Source organism: Artemia sp. Qi Xiang Cuo, chromosome 14 (genome assembly GCF_049724085.1).
Source record: "Artemia sp. Qi Xiang Cuo chromosome 14, ASM4972408v1, whole genome shotgun sequence".
Lineage (NCBI taxonomy): Eukaryota > Metazoa > Arthropoda > Branchiopoda > Anostraca > Artemiidae > Artemia > Artemia sp. Qi Xiang Cuo.
Genome location: NC_142807.1, coordinates 11747150 through 11772863, shown reverse-complemented (window position 1 = coordinate 11772863; position 25714 = coordinate 11747150). Strand labels below are relative to the sequence as shown.

The window sequence follows — 25714 nt, the reverse complement described above, 5'->3', positions numbered from 1 at the left end:
CTAGTCGCTTTTCATAAATTTGTCTTGATAACGCCATCATAAAGTGCCATATGGCACCTTAAAAGTGCAATTTGGTTGCCATTCTAGAAATGGAAAGGCTGGGAAGAATGAAAAGGGTGCTATCATAATCTCTGTGGTTTAAAACTTTAGTTCTAAGCTTTACAATCCCCCTTCTTTTTTTGATTCCCGTCTCCCTGCCCCCCTTAATATTATACATAAGCCGTCTACTGACTACCAGAACTAGAAGGTTACTCTAGCATGGTAGAGAGCTTTTTAAGGGCCCACATAAAAGTTAATTTTTATATCTCATCGCTTTTTATAAATTTTTATATCGCTTTATATAAATTTGACTTGATAACGCCATCATAAAGTCCCATATGGCACCTTAAAAGTGCAATTGGTTGCCATTCTAGAAATGGAAAGGCTGGGAAGAATGAAAAGGGTGCTATCATAATCTCTGTGGTTTAAAACCTTAGTTCTGAGCTTTACAATCCCCCTTCTTTTTTTATTCCCGTCTCCCTGCCCCCCTTAATATTATTCATAAGCCGTCTACTGAATAGCAGAACTAAAAGGTTACTCTAGTATGGTAGAGAGCTTTTTAAGGGCCCACATAAAAGTTAATTTTTATATCTCATCGCTTTTTATAAATTTTTATATTGCTTTATATAAATTTGACTTGATAACGCCGTCATAAAGTCCCATATGGCACCTTAAAAGTGCAATTGGTTGCCATTTTAGAAATGGAAAGGCTGGGAAGAATGAAAAGGGTGCTATCATATTCTCTGTGGTTTAAAACCTTAGTTCTGAGCTTTACAATCCCCCTTCTTTTTTTATTCCCGTCTCCCTGCCCCCCTTAATATTATTCATAAGCCGTCTACTGACTAGCAGAACTAAAAGGTTATTCTAGCATGGTAGAGAGCTTTTTAAGGGCCCACATAAAAGTTAATTTTTATATCTCATCGCTTTTTATAAATTTTTATATCGCTTTTTATAAATTTGACTTGATTACGCCATCATAAAGTCCCATATGGCACCCTAATAGTGCAATTTGGGTGCCATTCAAAGAATGGAGAGGCTGGGAAGAATGGAAAGGTTACTCCAGTATGGTACAGAATTGTTTAAGGGCCCATACAAAAGCTAATTTTTATATTTAATCGCTGTTTATAAATTCTACTTATCATATAGTGCTTTATGGTGCACCGAAAATTGCACTTTGTGCTTTTTTCCCTTTTTCGTTTAATATATATATGAAATACAAAAAGTGCCTTCTCCTAATAAAAGACTTCAAAAAGGAAATTTTCAAAAGTATGGAGAAAAGGAATGCTCTCCCTCAATTGCCACTGATAGAACTATTTATCAGGCAGCACTGTAGAGATGTTTGATGGCTTACTTCACAACTTTTAATTTTAGACTTTTTGTGCTATTATTTTGTAAATTTATTGTGAAAAACAGCACTAAAAAGCTGCATCGGACGATAATAGTTTGATATTATTTTTGTATATTTAATATTATTAATATTATAATATTTAAATATTAAAAGAATATTTTAAAGTCTAGGCTACCTTATTGTCTTAAATTTCTACCTGTAATAAGCTCGTAATTTGAAAAAGCAAATAGTATACAGACGACTTGTTTAAGAGACGCTTTAGCTCAGTGGCAACGGTTTTACCTTATGACTTTGGTAATAGAAGTTTTAATTTGAATAGAACATTTTTTTTAAATGTGTGTTCTCTTTCAAGCGCCGATTCATTTCCAATTATCAGTTTCCCTAAAATGTTAAAGTCAAAGAAGCAAAAATAATGAGAACACATATTTTTGTGAGTTAATTTGCACATCTTAAGTTTTTTTAGTAATGCCACTGAAAAATGAATTTTTTATTTGCAACTCCTCAAAGATGCCAAGGATAAATACATTCTCTGCGTGGAAAATCCTTGATTTTAAGGTAAAGCTTAGGAGAGAAGTGAAGTTAACCCCATATTTAATGCCCTATTTGATCAACAACTCATGTTCAATAACTTTTTTTTGCCTAAGTTGGGGGATTTTTTTCTTTTTATAAAGGCTACTGTCAATATTTTAAAACCTAAAAAAGTTACAAAAATTACTGCTTCGTGGTTTATGCAACATATTTTTGAATAACCTTTTCAAACAAACTGCCTAGGAATGTTTCCTTATATTTTAAGAATTCTAAAAACTAGCGCTTCACTAAAAACTAAGCGTTCTTGAGTGTTATAGAGAGTTGAAATAAAGTTGTAAAAGTTATTGATTTTATAGCCAATAAAGGTTATTGAGAGCTCAGTTCATTTAGTTTTTGAAGGGCACTTATGGGTTTTACTGTTTTTATTTCACTTTTGTTGAATCGATTTTGTGTTAAATGTAAAGCGCTGTTTTTTTTTCAGAATTATACAAACATGGGGAAATATCACGAGCTAGTTAGTTTGGAGCAGTTTTTAAAAAATACGTTTCATAAACCGTGACAGAGTAATTTGTGTTTGTTTCAAGTTTCAACTTCGGTCTTTGCTTTCATCAGGAAAAATTTTACTAATAATAAAATCCGAATATCTTGACTTCACTTTTTTTTTTTTTTTTTTTTTAGCGTCTTTGTCATATCCATAGTTTTTTAGGCTAGTTTAGGCTTGACGGGAAGCCGAAACATTTGAGCTTTTATCAGTCTTTTTGTAATATATATTTTTTTTTCACTTTCTTATTAAAAAAAAGTTACCTGCCTTTAATATATTTTCGTTTTAGTAATATCGATCACGAGTAGGGATCCCCCTTTCGATAGTTTACGTGATGGTGTCTCTATTTTTCATAGTTATGTTTTTGTGTAAAAGAGCTTAAAATTAGTTTCTATTTAAGTTAAATTAGTGTTCTCGGGAAATAACTTTTCTATTATCATGATAACCGATCGTGATACTAAGCTTAAAAGTTGACATTGTGTCTGTAAGTTTCTTCACTGGGTTAATTAGTTTGATTGAAGCTGCTAAAGCTTCATAGCCCCACAAAGGTAGTTAAGCCCCACAAAGGTAGCTTCATAGCCCCACAAAGGTAGTTAAAAGCATATATATATCTATGAAGAGATTTGTATATTGGTGACATTGAAATTGACCCTAATGGGCCCAAGGGGATTTTCATCAGACTGTATTCACCATTGCCGATTTTTAATTTTTTCCGATTTCGCATCATCTATTCTGTTATTGCTATTTTTTCCTGTTTCTGTTGTTGGTGCTAGCCACTTTTAGCTCCAGTCCTTTAAAAAAATATTTTTTTATAGATGGAGATTCTTTCAAACGTCAGCCTAGGGAGAGAGGAGAATTTCCTGAAGGAAAACGACGTGAGTCTGGTAGAGATAAAGGTGTACGTTTTGAAGATGATACGTTCGCCAGAAATAGAGGAGAAGATGGTGGGTTCCGCCGAAGTGAAGGAAAACAGAGATTTGATGAAGGTAGATATTGAACATTGCACTGTTAATTTTATGTTTAATTGATTTTTTATTTGTCTTCAAGGACCCAGGGCTGTGAAATGTATCATGATTTTTCCAAATGGTTTATGGGGACTTTACAAGTATTTATACCATAAAAGAATTGGGAAAAATTGAAATTACATTTTTGATGAAAAACTTACATATGCAGTTTTGGTGGTAGCGGGTGTCGAAATTGAAAAAAGGGATGTGGGTGAAAATTAAGCAGATAATAAGCTAAAAATAAACGGCACCAAACAGCTTAAGAAGAAGTAGCTTCCCTATAAAGATATAGTTGTCTTGGGGGACCAAAAAGGGGAGTAGCTCGGGAGAGGCAATCCACCTCGCCGGCGCAAAACCTATATTGTCCCCATGTGCTGAAAATCACTTCTAGAATCGAAAAATATTTTTTTTAAAAATCGAAAAATCGATATGTATTAAGTGTTAACATTGCAACACTCATAACAAGTGCTACTGCCCTAAAAACTAGTAATTCTGAAACAGCAAAAAGAAAAATTCTTGGGAATCGTGGTTTTAAGGAATGAATAGACCTAATATTGACTCCTGGGGACAAAATAAATTTCCTTGTATATCCATGACACTTTTAAGTTTCAAGGCGAGCGAATATTGAAAATTGTCAAAAGAAGAAACTCGATCTCGTCGAAAAAAAAATTCGTTGCTATCAACGTTAACTGCAAAACTGTTAAGTTCTGTTAAGAAGAGAAAAAAGGCCTATTTCTTTTATTCTTTATCTTTTTATTTTGGTCTCGCCTTGATTTACCAAAGAGCAACCATTCAGTCATTTTTTTTCTGTAATGCTAGAATTTATTAAAATTCAAGAAATAGAAAGTCATAACCTGGATTGGACAGACTACGAGAGTATGTTCTATATTCTTCTTGTAACACAAAACTATTCTGAAGTCTGCAAACGTCAAAACAACCAGCTCTCATAAACTTGATCGTGAAACTGACCGTAGATACTGTTAGGTGGTACTTTTAAAATAAATAATATCACCCCCATATGCCTTACCTTAGTGCATTGATCCTGTCAGTCTTCGGTTTACAATAATAAAGGATGTCTAAAAGAACGCCGGATAAAGCGCGCACAATTTTAAACAAGAAACACTAAAAAAAAAAAGTGCTTGAACCAACAAGCGCGCACAATCTAAAAAAGGAAACACTAAAAGAAGATGTTTAAGTCTACAACTTTACTTTTGATTTATTTAAAAAAAAAGAGTTGAAATATGGTAGAAGTGCGTTGGCCAAGCTCTACTGAACTTTCTATGATCATTCTATCCTCATTGCGTCTGGAATTTATCCCCTTCTTAAGAAAAAAGAATGTGGATTAATTATTTCAAATTTTATAAATTCTTGTTGTTTGTTCCTCCTTGAACAAGAAGCTGGGTTCTTTTTAGGAAATTTCTTGGTTTTGGTTCTACTTTAAGGATCTACTTTGGTCCACATCATGCAGCTTGAATCCTTGTAGGATCTGGTTCAAATAAGATGCCGTTTGCCTGCCTTATCGTTAACAAGCTGTTGGAGGGGGATGTGGTTTTTGTAGGGGCTGCTATAGTTTTCTAATTATACTGTACGCAAATCCTTGTATGATTACGGTTACAGCATGTATTTTTTTCATTTTATTTGAATGTTTTTTTTTATATATCTTTTATTATTTTTTTTATATATCTTTTATTATTTTTTTATTTCTATTTTCGTTATAGAGTAGGACTTAGAAAATTTTCAGTTCTATTCCTGTACGGGATTTTCTTTTCTGTACAATAGCTTATTTGATTCAATAATTGGGGTAATGAAGCTTCTAAGGGCCTTAAGTAGAGTGACCCCAACCCACATACTAAACATGGGCTAAGGCAAGGATTGCAACATATGTTTTTTTTTTTTTTTACTTTATGGTAGACCTGAACCTCCGAAAGTGGTGTGACGGATTTTCTCCATGCCTTCTTTTTTTCTTTTTCAGGTTGCTCATCGACATTTATTTATCGTTAATTTATGAAGCATTTATTTCTTCAATGCTGCGTGTAGAAAGGAAATTCATATACCACATTGTAATCAATTTTTTCTCCTGGTTGACTATCAATTTCCTAATATCTGTTTCTATCTGGTTTAAGACACTGTTTGTCATGTAAATCAATTAAGAATCGCGTTCTAGGTTTTACCTATTTTGAATCAATCAGTGATACTGAAGTTTTAAATAGCCGGACCATCCCTAAATGGACCGGGACTGTGGGAAATTTTCCCCGTCCTCTTTTGTCAGTCCCCCCCCCCCCCATCTCCGATGATGTTTTCCCTTGTACCCTTTTTAAAGACGATCTTCTCTTCCCAAATCTCTTGTCGAAGTTTTTTTTCTTTTTTTGCAAAATTGATTCAACGGCCCTTTCTCTAACTTTGAGGCTTCCAGGGTGATCTTTGTACCCTATTTTGTGATTTTCACAATTGAAGCGCAACTGGCTAGCAATGAAACAAAATAAGACATAATTAGACGTCGTTCGCTTTTATTTCAGTCAAATAAAATTTGAACACCACAAACTGCAGAAAAGTGAATGAATTATCTTCCAAGTCCAAATTAAATGCTTATTACAACTACTACTAACCAAGCTATCTGGCGTCAACAAAGCTGTGCTCGCTGTTCCTCCACCCTTCTATCTATAGCTTCAGTCTTTCCCCTACCACGAAGTTCTAATTTTCTTCAAATCCATTCTTATCATTTGTTTTACATTATTACTTTTTATATTATTACTTATTAAATTATTGCTTTTACATTATTGTTTAACATTATTTGTGTCCGTATTTTCTTAAGTGCGTATGACCTAATAGCTGAAAAAATTGCCATTGCAATTGCCCTGTGAAAGGTTTGTGAACAGGCATTTAGAAAAATCAATTATACTTGTTACAGCGCAGTAGTTGCAGCTGGGCCTGACAATCAAAGGAGTTCCGATTCTATCCTGTATGTAGCAAGGAAGAACTTCCTGATTAAGCTTGATGTAATTTTTTTTCTCTATGATTCGTGTTCTAATTTCCGCTACAATTATAGATTTTTTCTTCTTTTTTTATTTATTTTTGGCCGGAAATTTAAACGTAGCTTTGCCGAAAAGGCGTAAGTGGCTTGTTTTATAAAAACAGGAAATTTGGCAGGAGGCATTTTCATTATCGGATTTTGTTATTATTATTTATTTGCAAAGTTATTTATCAGCTATTATTGAGGATTGCCGGTGGCATTTTGTGTGACGGGGGGGGGGGGTATGCTTGAACCACAAAAGAGAAATTTTATACCCAAACTTTTTAACTCCGTTTTCAAATAAATAAATATAAAAGGATTATTTGGGGGGTGGGGGTGGATTGTTTCTATAACCCTCAAATGATCTTTCTTCCAATTAAGTCAAAGAGGTAAGGTTGATCTTTGCCACAAAGCCACAAGAGCCTTGTTTTCAAAACATCAAGACAGACATTTTCGCGAAGCGTCGGCACGCGGAAGGCTTCTATATATAGATTCTCATTGTCGCTTGTCTTCTAAACCCAGACAATATTGTTCAGGGTATGGGACAAAAACTTCTTTTTCTTCCCACGATTTATCTAGTCCATATTTTTTTTTTCAAAAGCATGGTAGACATTGATGACCTTATCCATTTCAAAATCCAAAACCCAATCATCATCGCTATCATTTTCAATTTTATACGCGTTGTGATTCTCGCTGTCCAGGTTGAAATTCATTGACTCGCTTTAATTTTTGACACGCCACCGCTTTTCTTCTTACCGTTTTTGTCTTTGCTCTTCATTTTCATTTTTGACTCACTCACTTGTTCGGTGTCGTATGTCTTCTAACTATGTGTGTTATTGCCGCTCCTTATCTTTTTTGACACGCTCTAATTGTCATTGTCACATATCTTCAATCCACCCATGTCGTTGATTTTTCTTCTCATTTTTGATAGGTTTTTGGATTTTAATTGCTTTGCAAAGTATAGCAGTGGTCATTGCTATAGCTTTTCGTATTGGTGCTCCCGCCGTTGATGGTCTAGTTTGTCAAATTTCACGTCTTATCACGTTTAATAGTTCAGGAGTTAGTTCCAAAAAATCATCATCTATAGTAACTCCTACTGCAAATTTTCGTTTTTTGGGCCTTCCAACAGACATTATATAATTTAAATAAATGTTGCGTTGGAAACTCAACAATCTTATTTGTGCTATTCATGAAATCATATAAGAAAATGCTTATATTATGCCATATATGATGTACTATTATAGCGCATGACGTAATTAGCAAAAACCATAATTAAGGTTCTGAACGAATTTTCTCAGACTTCTGTCCTATCTAGATCGTTTTTTTTGTTTTTTTTTTATGCGAGAATATCTCAAGTTGCCAGTTTTCCCCCAAAAATATGGAGCCGTTTTCGAGAACATACACGCATACATATACAATTATTGCTCACGTATAAAGATAGTATATATATATATGTATATACATATATATATATATATATATATATATATATATATATATATATATATATATATATATATATATATATATATATATATATATAGCAAAACGCTTGGAATATTTTTGTTCATCATGAGTCTTACTCTCAGTCTATATAACCCTCCCTTTGAACCCTATCTTGAGCGATAATTAAATCTTTCATGTTCGTACAAAACTACCAAAGCTGTACTCAAGGCTATACCTCTTTTTCCCTTTCTTGGGCTATTATTTTCCAAATCTCCTAACGAGTCCAGTTCAGAATGTTTACGGTCAGTCACAATTTCAATATGATCGTCATCTTTCAACGTCATGACGATCCATGTCATAATTTCCATACTGGTTGAATTATCGAAAGTAATCGGGCCATCAGAAAATTAAACGGTCATGCCAGTCAAACAGTTCGTGGTAACCACTGTATATAAATAATATAACAGTACGATCACGGGTCAGTGATTTTTGGAACTACATCCACGGCGTGTACAAACAGCTCCTCCCATTTAATCTGTTTAGCGGGTCAGTGTACAATGTTAAAGCCAAGTTTCGCGTTCAAGAGAAATCTGACTTGTCTACTCGAGAAAAAATCGAATGTCGCTTATGTTTTTAGTTGTTTACATGTTCTCCAGAGCACTTGCATCTCGGTCCGGGTTTTTATAATGGTTGAGATAGGGAATGATCGTACTGCGTTATACAGTTCGACAGTTCGTGGTAACGGCAGGGGGAGGGTTAACGATTTTGAAGCCCCCCCCCATTTTTGTCAGATCCGTAAGAAAAAGTAACAAAAATACTTATTAAAAAATTTTTGATTCGTTTTGTTAAGATTTTTTAAATAGATTTGTTTTAACTTTTTGTAAACGGCCTTTGTGATTAAGGGGTCATTTTTAAAGAATTGGAACAAAATTCGAACTTTAGCGTAAAGAGCGAGGTACTGACTAGGGGGCAAACCCCCTAATATACTTATTTAAAATATATGAATATAGAAGTTCGTTACGTAAGTTAATTTGTAAGTTATGTATATTTATTACTAATAAAAACGTTCGTAAATAAAATTTAACAACTTTCGAGAAAGCCATTTAACTAAATAAAAGTAAAATTAGTATGCAATTTTTTTTTTTTATTATGCACGGTGAGCCAAAATCAAAACCTGCATTAATTCAAAAACGTTCAAAAATTAAAAAAAAAGAAGTTTTTTTTCACTGAAAGTAAGGAGTGACGTTAAAACTTAAACGTCGCTCCTTACTTTCAGTTTAAAAAACTTGTTTTGTTTTTTTTATTTAATACAGACAAGGGACCACTTCCGTGGTCAAATTAGCAGAAGAGGAAGAAATATGTTGTCATGTTTTGAGTAGAAATAAAACGTATTTTGGTGACTATTGTTTGTCGTCTCATGAAGTGATCTCAAGTTTTTTCCTCTTGTCAAATATATTAAGTAATTTAGTGACTTTTAGTCCCTGTCATGGTTGTCCAGGGGCACCAAACCGCGAAAGGGTGGTTGTAGGAAAATTTTTCTAAGTTTTATTATGAGTGGGTATTTTTTTCAAGGGAGATGCAACAATTTTTTTTTTTATGTAGGTCGGAGGGCAAAAAGCGAGGGCTCCCTGCATCTCCTCCCCAATTGACCTCCTTATAGTTGTCTGTTTTTGCTGAAATTTTGATAAACATTATGTTGATCAAACTTTTTTTCATTTTTTGCTGCTTTCAAGGCTCGTACCGTTACACAAGCAATACTAGAAATCAATGGCAACTGCAAAAAACAAAATTTCAAGGTATTGAATATGTGCTGGGATTTGTTAATCTGTTTGTTATGCATCTATGTGCTGCTTAATTGTTCCCGCTTGCTTTTCTGTGAATACAAAAAACCATTAATTATGAAAAAAACTTAGCTTTAATACAAGTGGTGTGTGAGCATCTGTAACTCTTTTAACGTATCGAGAACCAATTATGGAACTATTCCTCACAGTTGATCTAGTTTTGGAAGCCCGAAAATAGGTTATTTCGTTGGTTCTAGGCGTAAATAATTTCTGAGACCACACTGGTTAAGCATGACAGATAAAACTTGATAATTAATTGATTCAAGTAAATAAGTATTAATTCACTGAAATGAACTCGGATTTATTTTCTTGATTTGCCCATTTATTGTTGGATTTTTTCAAATTGATTGTCCAAATTTTTTGATTGTTCAAAATGGCACAGATACAATATCCCAGAAATAGACTAGGGTATTTAGTTGAAAATCTGAGGGAAAATTGAGGGGATGTAAAACTAAATCCAAGTAAACAATGTGTATCCAGATTGTCAAAAGAGAGTTTGCAATATCCGAGGGAAAAACTCAGAAGTTAGATGTTGGATCTTCAGGGTATGTTTTTGGGAATATTAAACTAAATCGAAAGACACTTGCACAATTTGCATCCAAGGTTGTCAAAAGGATGTATCAGGGATATGTCAGAAGGTTAAGGGAACTAAAATAAAACATTCAGGGCATGTGGAAGGGGATAGTTGATTAATATTTTCCATACTCAAGGTTGTAACATAATGGAGGTTAGAATTTCATCCGTCCTACCCAAAGATTATGCAAATATTCAAAACAGTATATTTTTTAATTTTTTCCCCCGTACCCTTAATTTAAAGCAATAGAGTAAAACTTATCAAAACATTTTGCCTGAAGTATAAATAGTAGACCAAAATCTGGACTCTTATAGAGATTTAATTTTTATACATTTAAACGTTTTCTCTTTAGAATAATTAATCCAAAATTTTTTAAGACTTTCAGGAAGGAATATTGGTGTATATTTATTAAATTTCTAGCGGTTGGTTTTATAGTTTGGTTTTTAATTTATTTTAATGACTTCATTTTTAAGGTTTTCTTTTTGGCACTGAGGACGGCCGAGCGGAGGTCTCGGCCGAAATATTTTATTTCATTTTCACTTTCTGTAAATATCCCCATTTTTTCTTCTTCTCGAGTTTTTTCTCATCTTGTCATGCTAGGCTTGCATGTGACATCTACCATAGGCCATGCTACTAGCCATTACATATGTAAATGAGTTTTTAGGTTCCAGTTAGATTACAAGAAACTGTGGCTGAGCTTGTGAACAGAACATTTATAATTTTTTCTTATTCAATCTTACAAATATTAAGAAGAAAATTACCAAAAGAAAGCAATGGGTTTCGGCTAATATTGAAAGTAAAAACCTTTCTTTAGACCTTAGTTCCTCTAGTGCCTTCCGAGGCAAACAGGGCATTAGTGAATAGTCTCCAAGCTTCCCTCAAGTGGGCTGCTGCATAGATGTTCTTCCACTATGGGATGAGACTCGTCTGGAGGGCTCTTCTGGTACGTTCGTACGATCTACGGAGCGTATTCTTTGGTCTTCCTCGGTGACAGGTGCCTTCTGGCTGCCAGTTGAGGAGCATTTTAGGGAGTCTATGATCTGGCATACGGAAGATATGTCCAAGGTATCGCCATCTTCGTTGCATCACAACGGAGGCGATGTCTGGTTGGCATGTGCGAGTATGAATCTCGTCGTCGGTGACATGGTCTCTCCAGCCGATCCTTAAGATCCGGCAAAGACAGTTATTTTCAAAGGTAGTAAGAAGTAAAATGTTTAAGAAAATAACTTGTGTGATGATGAAAACAGGCATTTAAAAATTATAACGTATATCAATTGATGACAATTCTGCAGAGCTTTTAATGGTTCAGAAGGCGTCTAATCAACTTTTCCGTACCTGGGTCTTTTTACAGAAACAGGTAGCAGGCCAGTTGCCAAACTTTGTGGCAACAGGAATCGAACATGGGCTCCGTATTGCCAAACAGAGCATCGATTCCTTGTGCTACCACAGGATTTGGATGAATTACCTTATACAATTATAAGATGTATCCTTAGAAAAATGAAATAACAAATTTAAAATACTTGAATAAAAAAACGAATGAAACAGGGACGTATCTGTTCTTTATACAGCTTCACACAGGCTCATTTTGGAGCACAATGAAAGGGAGGTATGTTGGGTGTTTCTTAGTAACAGGCGAAGGACATGCTCCAAGTTAAAAATTGGGAAGGACGCGTTAAGTTTGAAAAACCAGGATCCTTCTTACCCAAAAATATGAACAAAAAGCTGTGTCAGATTATACTAAACCATTCCCTCCCCTCAAGTGTCGCTATGTGATTAAACTTATTTGGCTTTGCCTTTCAGAACTGCTGTGGAACTCAAATTGTTCATGAAAGACTGATGATTATATATCAAAGGGACCACCCCTGTGCTGTCCTTTTCTCCTTCTTTTTTGAGCTGTTTTCGGTGAAATTAATTGTGTTGTCATTTTATTTTCTCATTCTCTTTTCACCTCACTTCTTTTTTTTGTGTTTGAATTACTAAACTGGCTGCTGCAATAGAGTTTGCTGCTGGACACGTATAGTGTCTGCGCTGCAGCTTGGTCATCGCTGATCAAGGAGGCACACTTGTGCCTCTATAAAGAGGCGACCCACCACAATGTTAAGCGATTTCAGGTCCTAGAGGTCGCAGAGAGACGGCGGTAATTGCATTTTGTAGCCCAAGCTCAAACTAAGAAACTTGCAAAATTTCATCCTCCTCCGACTTTATCTTCATGGGGTAAACTGGGCCGGAAGTTTGGACCCTCCCACCACAGCCCCCCTTTAACGTTGTCCGATTGGGCTGAAATTTAAAGGTTGGGCTTTCCTAGAGCCCGGGAGCTTAACCTCGAAATTTCAGCGCATTCCGATCACTCATTACCTGTTTTCAAAAAAAACAAATATAGCCAATTAACATTCATCTCTTTTTTTTTTCTTAGCCACGCCTACAGGCCACAGTTGGCAACGGATCCGGTTGAATGAGGACTCATTCGAAGCAGAATTCGACCTGTTAGGGCCTTTTGATATTTTCAGACCGAAAAAATTATCCCCCGAATTTACATTTACGAAAAACCTCGTTTTCCTATATTAGCCCATGTTAATTTTTCCCTCCACAACCCCCCTTTAACGTTGTCTGATCGGGCTGAAATTTAGAGGATAAGCTTTCCTGGGGCCTGGGAGCTTATCGTCGAAATTTCAGCTCAATCTGATCACTCCTTTCCTGTTTTCCAAAAACCACATATCAAGATTTTTGGGAATTTGCTTGCGTCAAAAATACCTTCTATTTGCTAAACAACAATTACTATTGTGTTTGTATAGTCCAGCGGCTGAGACTTCAGACTTTCAGGCGGAAAACTCGGGTTCGATTCACCATCAGAGCAACTTTTTTATATACTTTGAAAAGAAACTCAGTTTCTTTTTTAAATTATTTGAAAAAAATTACGTTTTCTAAAGAGTTAAAGAGGCTGAGTTACAAGGTCGACCCTTAAAACGTACAGGGATTAGGAGGCACAGTTGGGGGGCTGTTAAAGAGGCTGAGTCACAAGTTCGAACCTTAAAACGTACAGGGATTAGGAGGCACCCTGTACGACGTGATTTGAGTATTCAGGAATTAAAAGCCTTAACACAAGAATGTTCAAGAGCGGGGGGTTTGGGGGGCGGCAACCCCCCAACTTTAACTCCTGACACGATCAGCTAACAGTTAGTCAAGCAATAATAAGTAATAAACTGTACAAAAACGTGCAGAAATTATTTGAAAAAAACTACGTTTTCTAAAGAGTTAAAGAGGCTGAGTTACAAGGTCGAACCTTAAAACGTACAGGGATTAGGAGGCACAGTTGGGGGGCTACCACCCCCAAACTCCCGCTTTCGCAGCCTTTAAATATAAAAAAAAATTTCTTTAAACTGAAAGTAAGGAGCGACATTAAAACTTAAAAAGAACAGAAATTATTCCGTATATGAAAGAGGCTGTGCCCTCCTCAACGCCTCGCTCTTTACGCTAAAGTTTTTATTGTTTAAAAAAAGAGTTGTGAGAAAGTCAAACTTTAGCGTAAAGAGCGAGGCGTTGAGGAGGGCACAGCCTCTTTCATATACGGAATAATTTCTGTTCTTTTTAAGTTTTAATGTCGCTCCTTACTTTCAGTTTAAAGAAATTTTTTTTTATATTTAAAGGCTGCGAAAGCGGGGGTTTGGGGGTGGTAGCCCCCCAACTGTGCCTCCTAATCCCTGTACGTTTTAAGGTTCGACCTTGTAACTCAGCCTCTTTAACTCTTTAGAAAACGTAGTTTTTTTCAAATAATCTATGTATAAGTCATGTGATGGCCATGTACACGGGTAGGTAAAAAAAAATCAGTGGAAAGCTGCATCCAAAATTTGTTTTGTCTTAAAGCATGTTTTCATTATTACATGTACACCAAATAATTTATCAGGAAATAAAACATTAAAAAGGAAACAAATAAACTTCTACAATATTAGCATAAAAAACCAATACAGAAAGACTTTAAAACATTTTTTGCATTTAGCAATCAATAAACTAATGAAGTGGTACTGAACAGTGAGCTGATGTGGATAGAATTGAGTACATACTAAACCTGTAATTAAATAATTCAAAAGTAATTGCTTTAATGACATAAAAGGCGAGGTAATTCAGTTGCTTCCAGTTACTATTAGTAAATAATTGTTGCTTCTTTTTTTCTGGTTTTTCTCATAGAGTTTGAAAGGGTGCAACAAGCTGAATGATAGTGGCTAAAATTAAAATCAAGGTTTAGCATCAACATCATCAGTATTCTTGATGATTCAATGTACATTACTTCGTTCTGCATGGTGCCTGCAATGAACAATATAATGTCCAAGTAACATCAACAACATCATATATATTGTAATGCTTCAGGATTATTGACCTTTTCTTGTTCCTTTTTTTTTTTTGCTTCCTTGGATATGATTGTGCTTTCTACTGTTACAGCTTAGGGTCTTATCTTTCAGGTGAAAAGGATTGGGCTACATCAAACACTGGTGGTGACCAAGTAAGTTACCCTCTCTTTTATTTATTGTTTATTGAGTTCAATTTATTAAAGCTACTTTTTTGGGCTAAATTGGTTTCAAGTCAGTAATTCATTAGTATACCATATACTCTAATATATACGTTTTTTTTAGTTTACGTATATTTTGTCTTAATATTATCTAAAAAGGATGCTCTGGATTATATATATATATATATATATATATATATATATATATTCTTGGTGCTTAGAGTTTAGTACAGAGACCGTTGATTTGCTAGCACTGGGCTCTACCCCTGGCTCCGATCGCGTGGAACTCGGGCCTTCGTCTCCGGTGAATGACACCTTGCCTTACTCGCGTCCAAAAATCTCGCTTTGCAGGCTTTTCTAATTTCCTCCTACCAGTTATGGGTGGCAGGTCGGGCCTTCGGCCCTCACAAATGGCTGTTGTATAGCCCGACCTGCACCAAGACATTCTACCCTTGTAGAGGGGCCCATACTTCACTTTGATGAAGTATAGGTTTTCAACCCTTGTTTGGACTTTGGCCCTCCGGTGAAGAAATCTTGGAAGATAAATTTCGCCTTTTTCTGCTCTGTTTGCTTGCTGCAGTGTGCGGCTTAGAGTTTCGACTGTCGTTTGGCTTCGCTCAAACCTCCATATAAACTTAAAAGTGTTCCGAAGCAACATTTAATATACAGTTCATAATGAAAGCTTACTTCAAGAAAACCAACAAAGTTGATCTGTTATAAATCTTCTCGTTTTAAAAGTTAAATTTTTTTTGTAAAGTTTTGTTTTGTTTTTTTGACATAATTTTCAGGGTGTTTTAAGGCATATTTTTAGTGGATTTATTTGTTTTCTATTTTCAAAGGGTTTACTATATTCTGTGGTTTTACTTGGCATTGTACGAAATTTGCTGTACATTTTATTTGTAAAGACTTTGTAATACAGTATAAACAATGTTTTATGGGATCAAGTTTTGAAGTTCAACTAACTATATGATGTAGCTTGTGAATAAAAAAAAATTTGAGTTTTACCTGAAAGTATTCTCCTATTCTTGTTTGTTTTTTAGTGAATTATTATGCGGTTTCTTTACCCAATACCTTTTGTTGATGTAAAATAATTTATACCATATTTGTACAATATTTGTATTTCACTAAATTTGCGATGACTCACGCGATGTAAAACTATGTTTAAAGTGCATTTTCGTGGGAGGGTGGCACCACTGAATATTAAGTCTAAATTTTAAAGAATGGAGAGGGGGAAGGATGGGTACACCACTAAATGTTATGTCTTACATTAATAATGTCTACTAAAAATGAAAAGTTTCTTTTTATTCTTTGCGGCACCAGGTAAATTGTTTGTTCACAATCTACTGCAAGCCATAACCCAGCCACTTCGTCTTGTTTTGTGGTTCTTTTTTCTTAATTCTTCCTCAAAAGAATGGACACATGACTTTATTGGAATTAACTCCTCAGTAATGGCTTTTCACATGTATGTACAGCTCCAAAGAAAGCTGCTGTTCATGTACTATTTCCTATGCTTTACCTCCTTCTGATAATCAGGTCTAACTTCCGAGAAGTGATGATAAAAGAAGATAAAGCTCCTTAGAAGAAAGCGAATGAGTGTACTTGCAGAAGACAGACGCCATATGAAACATAGCCTTTAAATGTAACAGTTAGTCTTTAACAGTGATACAGCCTGTCCTACTATCCCTGTTCTGTATCCTCTGGATTATCATTAAGTTACTGTGGGGAGCCCCAGCATAAACGTAGAAGTCATGTTCTGCAATATGCTTTATGCAGGTCTTGTTGAGGATTGGCCGGTTTAGATTTTAAAATACTCTTGGAGTGAAGAAGTACTCCCCACATTTTAGTGCTGAAAGATTGGAAAGGCTGAGATGGGTTCTCTAAGAAAGATTAGATCATAAATGAATTCTCCGGAGCTAAATTCATTAAATCTTTTCACGGCTTTATTTGTAAAGATGAATTGGGTATGATTCCTCCGGAGACACAATTGCCAGATAAGAATTGGGTAAGATTCCTCTGGAGACACAATTGCCAGACAAGAATTGGGTATGGTTCCTCTGGAGACAATTGGGTATGATTCCTCTGGAGACATAATTGCCAGATAAGAATTTGGTATGATTCCTCTGGAGACACAATTGCCAGATAGAAATTGGGTATGATTCTTCTGTAGACACAATTGCCAGATAAGAATTGGGTGTGATTCCTCTGGAGACACAATTGCCTGATAAGAATTGGGTACGATTCCTCTGGAGACACAATTGCCAGATAAGTAACTCTTCTGGCTTTACTGCATTAGTTCTGACCGTCTCATAATCTCCGTGAGACTGACTTTAAGGTATAGGGAAACAGTAATGGGATATTCGCTCTTTGAGACGACTGCTTTGGCTTTGTGTCATCGGTAAAGCGGTGGAAATGATTATGATCTTTTGGTTTAAAACTTTTTTGTCAGAATTTTTGAAATTATTCTTGAGCTAAGGTGTCCTTCTAAGTCCATGGTTAGTTTAAGGTTCTATCTATAAATATAAAAGTTAATAAAATTGCAACGTGGCATATACCAATTTCCACCCACGATTCCAAATAATCTGTAAAATTACTTGATGTTCGCTATCCCGATGGCCCCCTCTATATGAACCCAAGCATGGACACATCGGGCCTATACTATTATACAAAACGGAAAATATACGATAAAATAGGGAAACTATAAAATGTAGATATTTGCAGGAGAGCCAGGATGGGGCCAACGCAATTTTTTACTTTTAATGCCAGACCTACTATAACCTTCTAGTTGCAATTGGTTTGTTATTCCTAAAAGAGTAATAAGTGGTGGAGAAACATAAATAAATATGTCCCTTGTGCCCAATCTTGGAACTTGGCAGCTTTGTTTTAGGTTATATGAGACGATGATAGTAGTGGTAGGGTAGAAGTTGCGCAAGGGTAAGGGTGGCGATACAAGTTAAATTGTTCATAAATAATTTTTTTTTTCTTTTTTTTTTTTACGACCAAGGCTGTGCTTTTTGCTCGAAAGATGCATATTGTCTTTTTTTAATAAGTATTATATCAGCTCAGTACTCGTGTCCTAACCCTTAAATATCATTGTTCTTTTTTTTGCAACCTATATTGTTTTGCTCGCAAGAAAGAGAGGCAACGCTCCTATAACTAGGATTTGTATTTTAGGAAATTTAACCTTTAGAAAAAGAGAGAAACACGATTTTTAAGGATAACTGGATTTCTTAGTTTTTTAGTGTATTTATCCCTATCTATAATTTTTATTTTTTATCCCCCTTGTGTTCTATCCCCCTTTATATGGATTTTCTTATGGATTTTGTCTTAAGGAGCACAGGAAACGCAATGGAAGACGACGGAATCAAATAGGGAGGAAAAAGTCTCCTGGACTTAGATTATGCTGATGATTTGAGCATCCTAGAGGAAAGTGTGAGCAAAATGAATGAACTTTCAGAGGTTTTGCGAGTTCAGGGTGCTAGAATAGGTTTGACAGTTAATGTTAAGAAGACTTAGTCACTAACGCTAGGAATAAGTGAAGATGAAAAGGTGACGTTGTGTGAGGAAAAGATTGATCAAGTGGGCAGCTTCACTTACCTTGGTAGTATTATTAGTAAAGTTGGTGGGAACAGTGAAGATGTTAAAAGTAGAATAGCCAAGGCTCAGGGCATTTTTTTACAGTTAAAAAAAAGTTTGGAAGAATAGGAGGATAAGTCTGCAAACCAAGATTAGAATATTAGAAGCTACAGTGATGACAGTAGTCAAATAGGGTTCTGAAGCATGGGCGCTTCGAAAAGCAGATGAAGATTTGCTAGATGTTTTCACGAGAAATTTCTTAAGGGTTGTTCTGGGAACCCGACTGACTGACCGTATTTCAAACAATAGGCTGTACGAAAAATGTGGTTCAATACCGCTCTCTAGGGCTATAATGAAAGGAAGGTTGAGGTAGCTAGGCCACGTTGTGTGGATGAACTGTGACAGATTGCCGAAGATTGTTCTTTTCGGCCAACCGTCTTGGGCTAAACGGAAAGCAGGTCGTCCTCGTCTGGGTGAGAGGATGTCATAAAGAAAAGATTTAAAGGAAATGAGAACTTCATGGGAGGGTGTAAAAAGGGAGGCTTTGAATTGGTTGGGATGGAGGAGGAGCGTGCGTAGCTTCTCAGGCGGCTTGGTGCTGCGATGAGTTGTTAGTTAGTAGTGTAATTTCCATTTGTTATTCTTTCGCTATCTTCGCCCTTTTCTTTTGTCTGTTTTCTTTATTCGTCCAATTATGTTCTTCGAATTTAGTATATTTCAGGAGTTTATTTTTTATTGTATTTATCGTTTTTTTAAAGCGAATATGACTTTCTCCGTTCTAAAAGGTTCTGAACCTCTTTGGTCATATTAAAAAAAATGCAATAATAAAAAAAAAAGACGCTTGGTCTATGAATATTAATGCTAGGTCTTTTTATTCCTTTTCAATTCGTGGTTGTATGAGCATGGATTGGGCTTCTGAAAGGCTCGTACCCTCATAAATTCAAGGGGATAGGCATTAGTTTACATAAGGGTAGGATTGGGTTGTTTACGTTTTGTAATAGGGAGGAAGTTACGAAAATGATAAACTAATTAAACGTTTGGGTATAGATACAATCTCTCGTCATTACGTTCTTTCACTAGAGAAGGGGGCTAAAATCTCTTAACTACTTTCAATTATAAATAGGCTGTCCACGGGGTCTTGACTTTTGAAATTATTGTTCCTTTGCAGGCATCAACTCCTGCTTTCCCAGTAGCCAAAAAAGCTTTGAAATTCAAACCTGTAAGCTTGTCAGTTGGAGCCACCGAGAAATGTCAAGTTGTTCACGTCAACTCGCCTAAGGAATTTTATGTTCAGCTAGAGAAAAATATTCCAGAAATAGATGAAATGAGTGAAAAGATTAACTCTTATTTTTCGGGCAATATTCCCCCAAAAACGGATTTCAAAGAGAATACTGTCTGTTGTGCCAAATTCACTGTAGATGAAATGTGGTATCGAGGGGTTATTGAGAAAGTTGGTGTAAATTCTGCCACGATATATTTTGTTGACTACGGAAATAGACAACAAACAGAATTCTCTGATCTGAGAGATTTAGAGGAAGATCAGGTGATGCTCCCGGCGCAAGCATGTAAATGTGCCCTTAGTTTTGTTGATGCTGGTGACGAGATGAAATCTCGGTTTGAGGAAGAAACGAGTGCCAAATCGCTCTCTATTACTGTAGTACGAAAAATCCCTTCGGCACGAACTTTTTTAGTGAATTTAAGGGACGATGGTGAATCACTTAACGTCAAATATGGCGGTTTAAGTGTAGAAACACCTTTCAACGGTAGTTTGTTGCCACCCACGTTCACGATTGGGAGTCCTCAGGACTCGTATTTGTGTTATTACAAGTCTCCTGTTTGTTTTGGCATTGGTAATGTTTCAAAAAGAAATGACTATAATAGACTTTTTGATGAGCTTAATGACTTCTACAATGGATTGACTGAGTCAGAAATGCAACAGGAAATTATTGAAGTCGGGACTAATTTTGTTGTTCGATCAGCAGACGACGGCAAGTGGAACAGGTCAATATGTGAACAGATCGAAGGCCAGAAATTTACTGTTTTACTCCTTGATTACGGAGCTCATGAAATACATTCTGATAAAAAGAATATCCGCAGTCTTCATCCAAGATTTGTTGACTTACCAGCTAGAGCCTTGCGATGTAAGTTGAAGGGTGTTGTTGTTCCTGAGTCATACACTTCAAGCATAATTGAATCAAAACTTCTTGCTAAAAGTGTTGTACAAATTATACCTTTTGAGCCGGTTGATGATATTCATCCTGTATCAATTGATTCAGACGGTACCGATGTTGCGTCAGCCCTTATTGAAGCTGGTGTTGTATTGAAGGAACCTGAGCACTTACCCATTGATATAATAGCTGATGCATTAGCTAGTCCTCTTGAAGAACTAGGTTCTGAACCTAAGGCTGGTGATTTTGTTTCAGCGATCTTTGACGATGATGGCCTGTACTACCGTGCCAGCATTAAGTCTATTGAAAGTGATCAGGCTAATGTCTATTTCATTGATTATGGTAATGAATCAGCTGTAAAAGTTGGAGAATTACGGAAAATTCCTAGTTCGATTGCCGGCATTCCTCCTCAGTTTGAAACACCAATTGATAACATCACTAAGCACTTACCCATTGATATAATAGCTGATGCATTAACTAGTCCTCTTGAGGAACTAGATTCTGAACCTAAGGCTGGTGATTTTGTTTCAGCAATTTTTGACGAAGATGGCCTGTACTACCGTGCCAACATTAAGTCTATTGAAAATGGTCTGGCTAATGTCTATTTCATTGATTATGGTAATGAATCAGCTGTAAAAGTTGAAGAATTAAGAAAAATTCCTAGTTCGATTGCCGGCATTCCTCCTCAGTTTGAAACACCAATTGATAAAATCACTAAGGAATTGGCAGGTGACCTTGAACCGTTGTCAGGCGATCCACAGGTTGGTGATGAAGTTGCGGCTATATTTAGTGTAGATGATCTTTATTATCGTGCAGAAATCTCTTGTATTGTCGAAAACACAGTAAATGTATACTTTATTGACTACGGCAATGATGATACTACAGATATCGAACTTTTACGAGAAATACCCGAAAATATACGCAATATACCACCACAGTGGGAGCAAATTCATCTACACGAACCAACTGCAGTGACAGTACCGACTGCTATTCCTGCTACTGACTCAGCAGAAACACCAATTGATAAAATCTCCAAGGAATTGGCAGGGGACCTTGAACCGTTGTCGGGTGATCCACAGGTTGGTGATGCAGTTGCGGCTATATTTAGTGTAGATGATCTTTATTATCGTGCAGAAATTTCTTCTATCAAAGAAAACATAGTAAATGTATACTTTGTGGACTATGGCAATGAAGATACTACAGAAATAAAAAATTTAAGAAAAATCCCCGAATGTATACGTAAGATACCACCGCAATTTGAGGCTGAAGCTGAAACTGTCATCAATGAGACTTCAGGCAAAGATCTTGAAACATTGGAGCAGGAACAAGTAGAGGCTATAACAAAGGAGTCAGTGGCAGTTATCATTAGTGAAGCTTTAAAGAAAGATCTTGAGCCCTTAAAAAAAGAACCACAGATTGGAGACTTTGTAGCAGCGACTTTTGATGAAGCGGGTCCGTTTTACAGGGCTCAGGTCATGGAACTGCTCGAGGGAAGCGCATTTTTGCTTTCAATAGATTATGGTAAAAGTTGTACTGTCGCTATTAAAAAATTGAAGGAAATCCCTTCTTCTATTTATAGCTACCCACCTCAGCTCCGACCTGAAATAGTTGATAATGATTCAGATACTGCACTTATCTTTGAAGAACACGAAGCAAAAGGAGAGGATTCAATCGAAGTTTTAGAACAAAAAATCCAAGATGCCCTTATAGGAGAGCTTTCTCCTTTGCAAACTGCACCACAAGAAGGATACTTAGTTGCCGCTGTCTTCAACCTGGATAAGCTATATTATAGGGCGCAAATAAAGTCGATCCAGGATGATCAAGCTCGTGTAATCTTTATTGACTATGGAAATGAAGATTTGACCGATATTGCTACTATGAAAGAAATACCAGAACTAGTCAAAAGCATTCGCCCTCTTTTTGAGGAAGAAGTGGAAGAAGTCTCTGCATGTGTTGTAGCTGAAGAAGATATCGATAGTTTAGTATACGAGAATAGTAAAGATGAAAGTTTGGTGACTGAAAATGCTTGGGAAGCAATTCGAGCAGCTTTTGAACTTCCTTTGAACTTTATCAATAATGCCGAGATAGGCGATTTGATCGCTTGTAAACTTGATGGAAAATTTGAACGGGCCCGCATTTTTTCTTGTCATGATAAGGTCACATGCAATTTGATTGACATTGGAAAAACAGTTTTAGTTGATGATACCCAATTGTACGAGCTCCCTCTGGCTATTCGAGATATACCTCCTCTTTGTAAGATTGAAATTAAAGAATCGATGGTTGAAACTCCCCAAGAATTTCAAGAAGCTCCCGGGGGAATGCCATCTACAGACAAGACAGACGTTCGAGATTCTTTTGACGAAGTGTCTGCAGAACCCGAAATAGTCCATCGGGATGCATCTTCTCTAGGGAAATTTGGAAGTCGAAGCTCGCCAATCAAAAGCGAAATTGAAACTATTGAAGCTCCTCAGGATACATCATCTGTATGCATGGTAGATGTTAGAAATTCTCTGATAGAAAGTCCTATAAAACCTGAAGAGACTCCCCAGGACATACCGTCTTTAAGTAATGCAGAAGTTCGGGATTTGCAAAACGTAAGTCTCACAAAAGTGGTAGAAACTATCCCAGATGTAACACCTCCAAGTTCGCTAGAAACTCAAGATTGTCAGATTTCGGATCCTATAAAAGTTGAAGAAACTCTTCAGGATGTCCCATCTTTGAGTTCCATTAGCCGTGAAAAGCTTAAAGAAATTCCGGCTTCCGTTAACAATTTCACTTCCTGTTTTGATGAATCGCAGATTATAAATGGAGAAACGGACTTGGATAGTAGTGTTAAAGCAATAACATCTGATGCAGAATCGACTAAACCAGATAATGCAACTGACAATGGAATTGACGGTAACACCAATGGGAATACAGAATGTGAGACGTATATTTTGAAAAGTCCTATAAAACCTGAAGAGACTCCCAAGGACATACCTTCTTTAAGTAATGCAGAAGTTCGGGATTTGCAAAACGTAAGTCTCTCAAAAGTGGAAGAAACTATCCCAGATGTAACACCTCCAAGTTCGCTAGAAACTCAAGATTGTCAGATTTTGGATCCTATAAAAGTTGAAGAAACTCTTCAGGAGGTCCCATCTTTGAGTTCCATTAGCCGTGAAAAGCTTAAAGAAATTCCGGCTTCTGTTAACAATTTTACTTCCTGTTTTGATGAGTCGCAGATTATAAATGGAGAAACGGACTTGGATAGTAGTGTTAAAGCAATAACATCTGATGCAGAATCGACTAAACCAGATAATGCAACTGACAATGGAATTGACGGTAACACCAATGGGAATACAGAATGTGAGACGTATATTTTGAAAAGTCCTATAAAACCTGAAGAGACTCCCAAGGACATACCTTCTTTAAGTAATGCAGAAGTTCGGGATTTGCAAAACGTAAGTCTCTCAAAAGTGGAAGAAACTATCCCAGATGTAACACCTCCAAGTTCGCTAGAAACTCAAGATTGTCAGATTTTGGATCCTATAAAAGTTGAAGAAACTCTTCAGGAGGTCCCATCTTTGAGTTCCATTAGCCGTGAAAAGCTTAAAGAAATTCCGGCTTCTGTTAACAATTTTACTTCCTGTTTTGATGAGTCGCAGATTATAAATGGAGAAACGGACTTGGATATTAGTGTTAAAGCAATAATATCTGATGCAGAATCGACTAAACCTGATACTGTAATTGACAATGGAATTGACGATAACACCAGTAGGAATACAGAACATGAGACGGATATTTTGAAGGATATAGGATTTTTTGAAGGAGAAGGACACCCAGTTCCTGGCAAAGACGAAGAGAAGTCAGAGAGTGATTTGTAAGTAGCTTTTTCAGTTATAAGAATTTTTATTTTTAATTATAAATATGTTATAATTGTATTTTAATTAATTTAATGAAGGTGTCTACACAAATGAGTTATAAATCATCACTTTAGAACTTATTGGTAAATTATCACTCATTTGTCCTTTTTTCCGATGTTTCTAGAGAAAATGTGGTGTAGAATGTCTTAAAGTATTTATTTTTATATTTCTATTTGATTGTGATTCCTTTTTTTCGGCTTTCTAGGCGCTCGTATATCATAGCAGGGTAAGAGAAAGTTTTACATTGGGGCTTTGGGGGGTGATATAAATCCCGAAAGCAAACTTATTAGACACTTCGAAGCTTGAAAAAAACAGATATCTCAAAATTTGATTCGATATCATAGGAGATAAAGGTGGGCTGGATAGCAGAAAATAAACCAAGACGGAGGCTTATTGCCCTCCAGTACCTCTCGGCCTCTAAAAAGGACACAAGAACTTTTAATTTTCATTCGAATTATCCTCTCAAGTTTCTAAAATAGCCCCTTCCATTTTAAGTGAATGGAAAAAAACATTTTGGCACATTTCTTTCCCTTTTTTGGTCTGCATTTTTAGGGGAAGCAATATTTTTTCTTCTGCATTGGGGTCCTTTTAGCCTAAAGTTTGCTGTAAGTTAAAGGTCGATCGAAAAATTTGGCGTTTTTTAACCCCCTTTTTCAGAGAAGGAACCAATCCTTTGAATAATTTGTTTGTAAATTAGTCTCCTAGGCTCAGGGAATTACGGCTGTAAGTTTCAAATTGATCAGGAAAAAAGTTTGTTGCCCTAGAATTCTCAATTTCCGATCGAATAAGCATCCCGCTAAGCTTCTACGACCACGAGGGGCGGTTCCCCTTCCATACGGAAAAAGTTCTGCTCATTTTAGAGTTTATTTCTTCTCTTTACTTTTAATTTCCACTTATCGCCCTTTTCTCTAGAATTAATTCGTTACGTAACTAAAGTTCTAATTAGAGTTAGAATATTCGGCATTAAGATATACTCTTTGAGGCATCTATCCCCCCCCCCGCCCCACCTGAAAACTAATCGTTTCATTCTTCATATTAGCTGATGCGCATTTACACATAATTGAATATAAAATTATGAAATCTGTAGCAAATTAGTTAAGTTGAATGAAGCTGACAAATGAACATTTGAAAAAATCTTTTGCAATAAGAAGGGAGGTATCATCATGCAGCACTCTTATTCAGACTTCGTCTAAATGAAGGAAAATGGGAGATTAATTCTGCCCCTTCCCCATAGCCGGG

At 36.1% G+C, this 25714-nt stretch overlaps 1 protein-coding gene across 2 annotated transcripts in view; it reads left to right on the top strand.

The window, feature by feature from the left end:
* LOC148944130 (uncharacterized) overlaps window positions 1-25714 on the top strand; it is a 58105-nt gene that overhangs the window by 28391 nt on the left and 4000 nt on the right. The window contains exons 8-11 of one of the 2 annotated variants that reach the window (XM_089100430.1): window positions 3272-3442; window positions 9650-9712; window positions 14786-14826; window positions 19574-24432. In XM_089100430.1, coding sequence (XP_088956556.1) covers window positions 3272-3442; window positions 9650-9712; window positions 14786-14826; window positions 19574-24432 — 5134 coding nt within the window. The remainder of the gene's footprint in view (window positions 1-3271; window positions 3443-9649; window positions 9713-14785; window positions 14827-19573; window positions 24433-25714) is intronic. The other variant, XM_089100431.1, reaches the window with a different exon arrangement.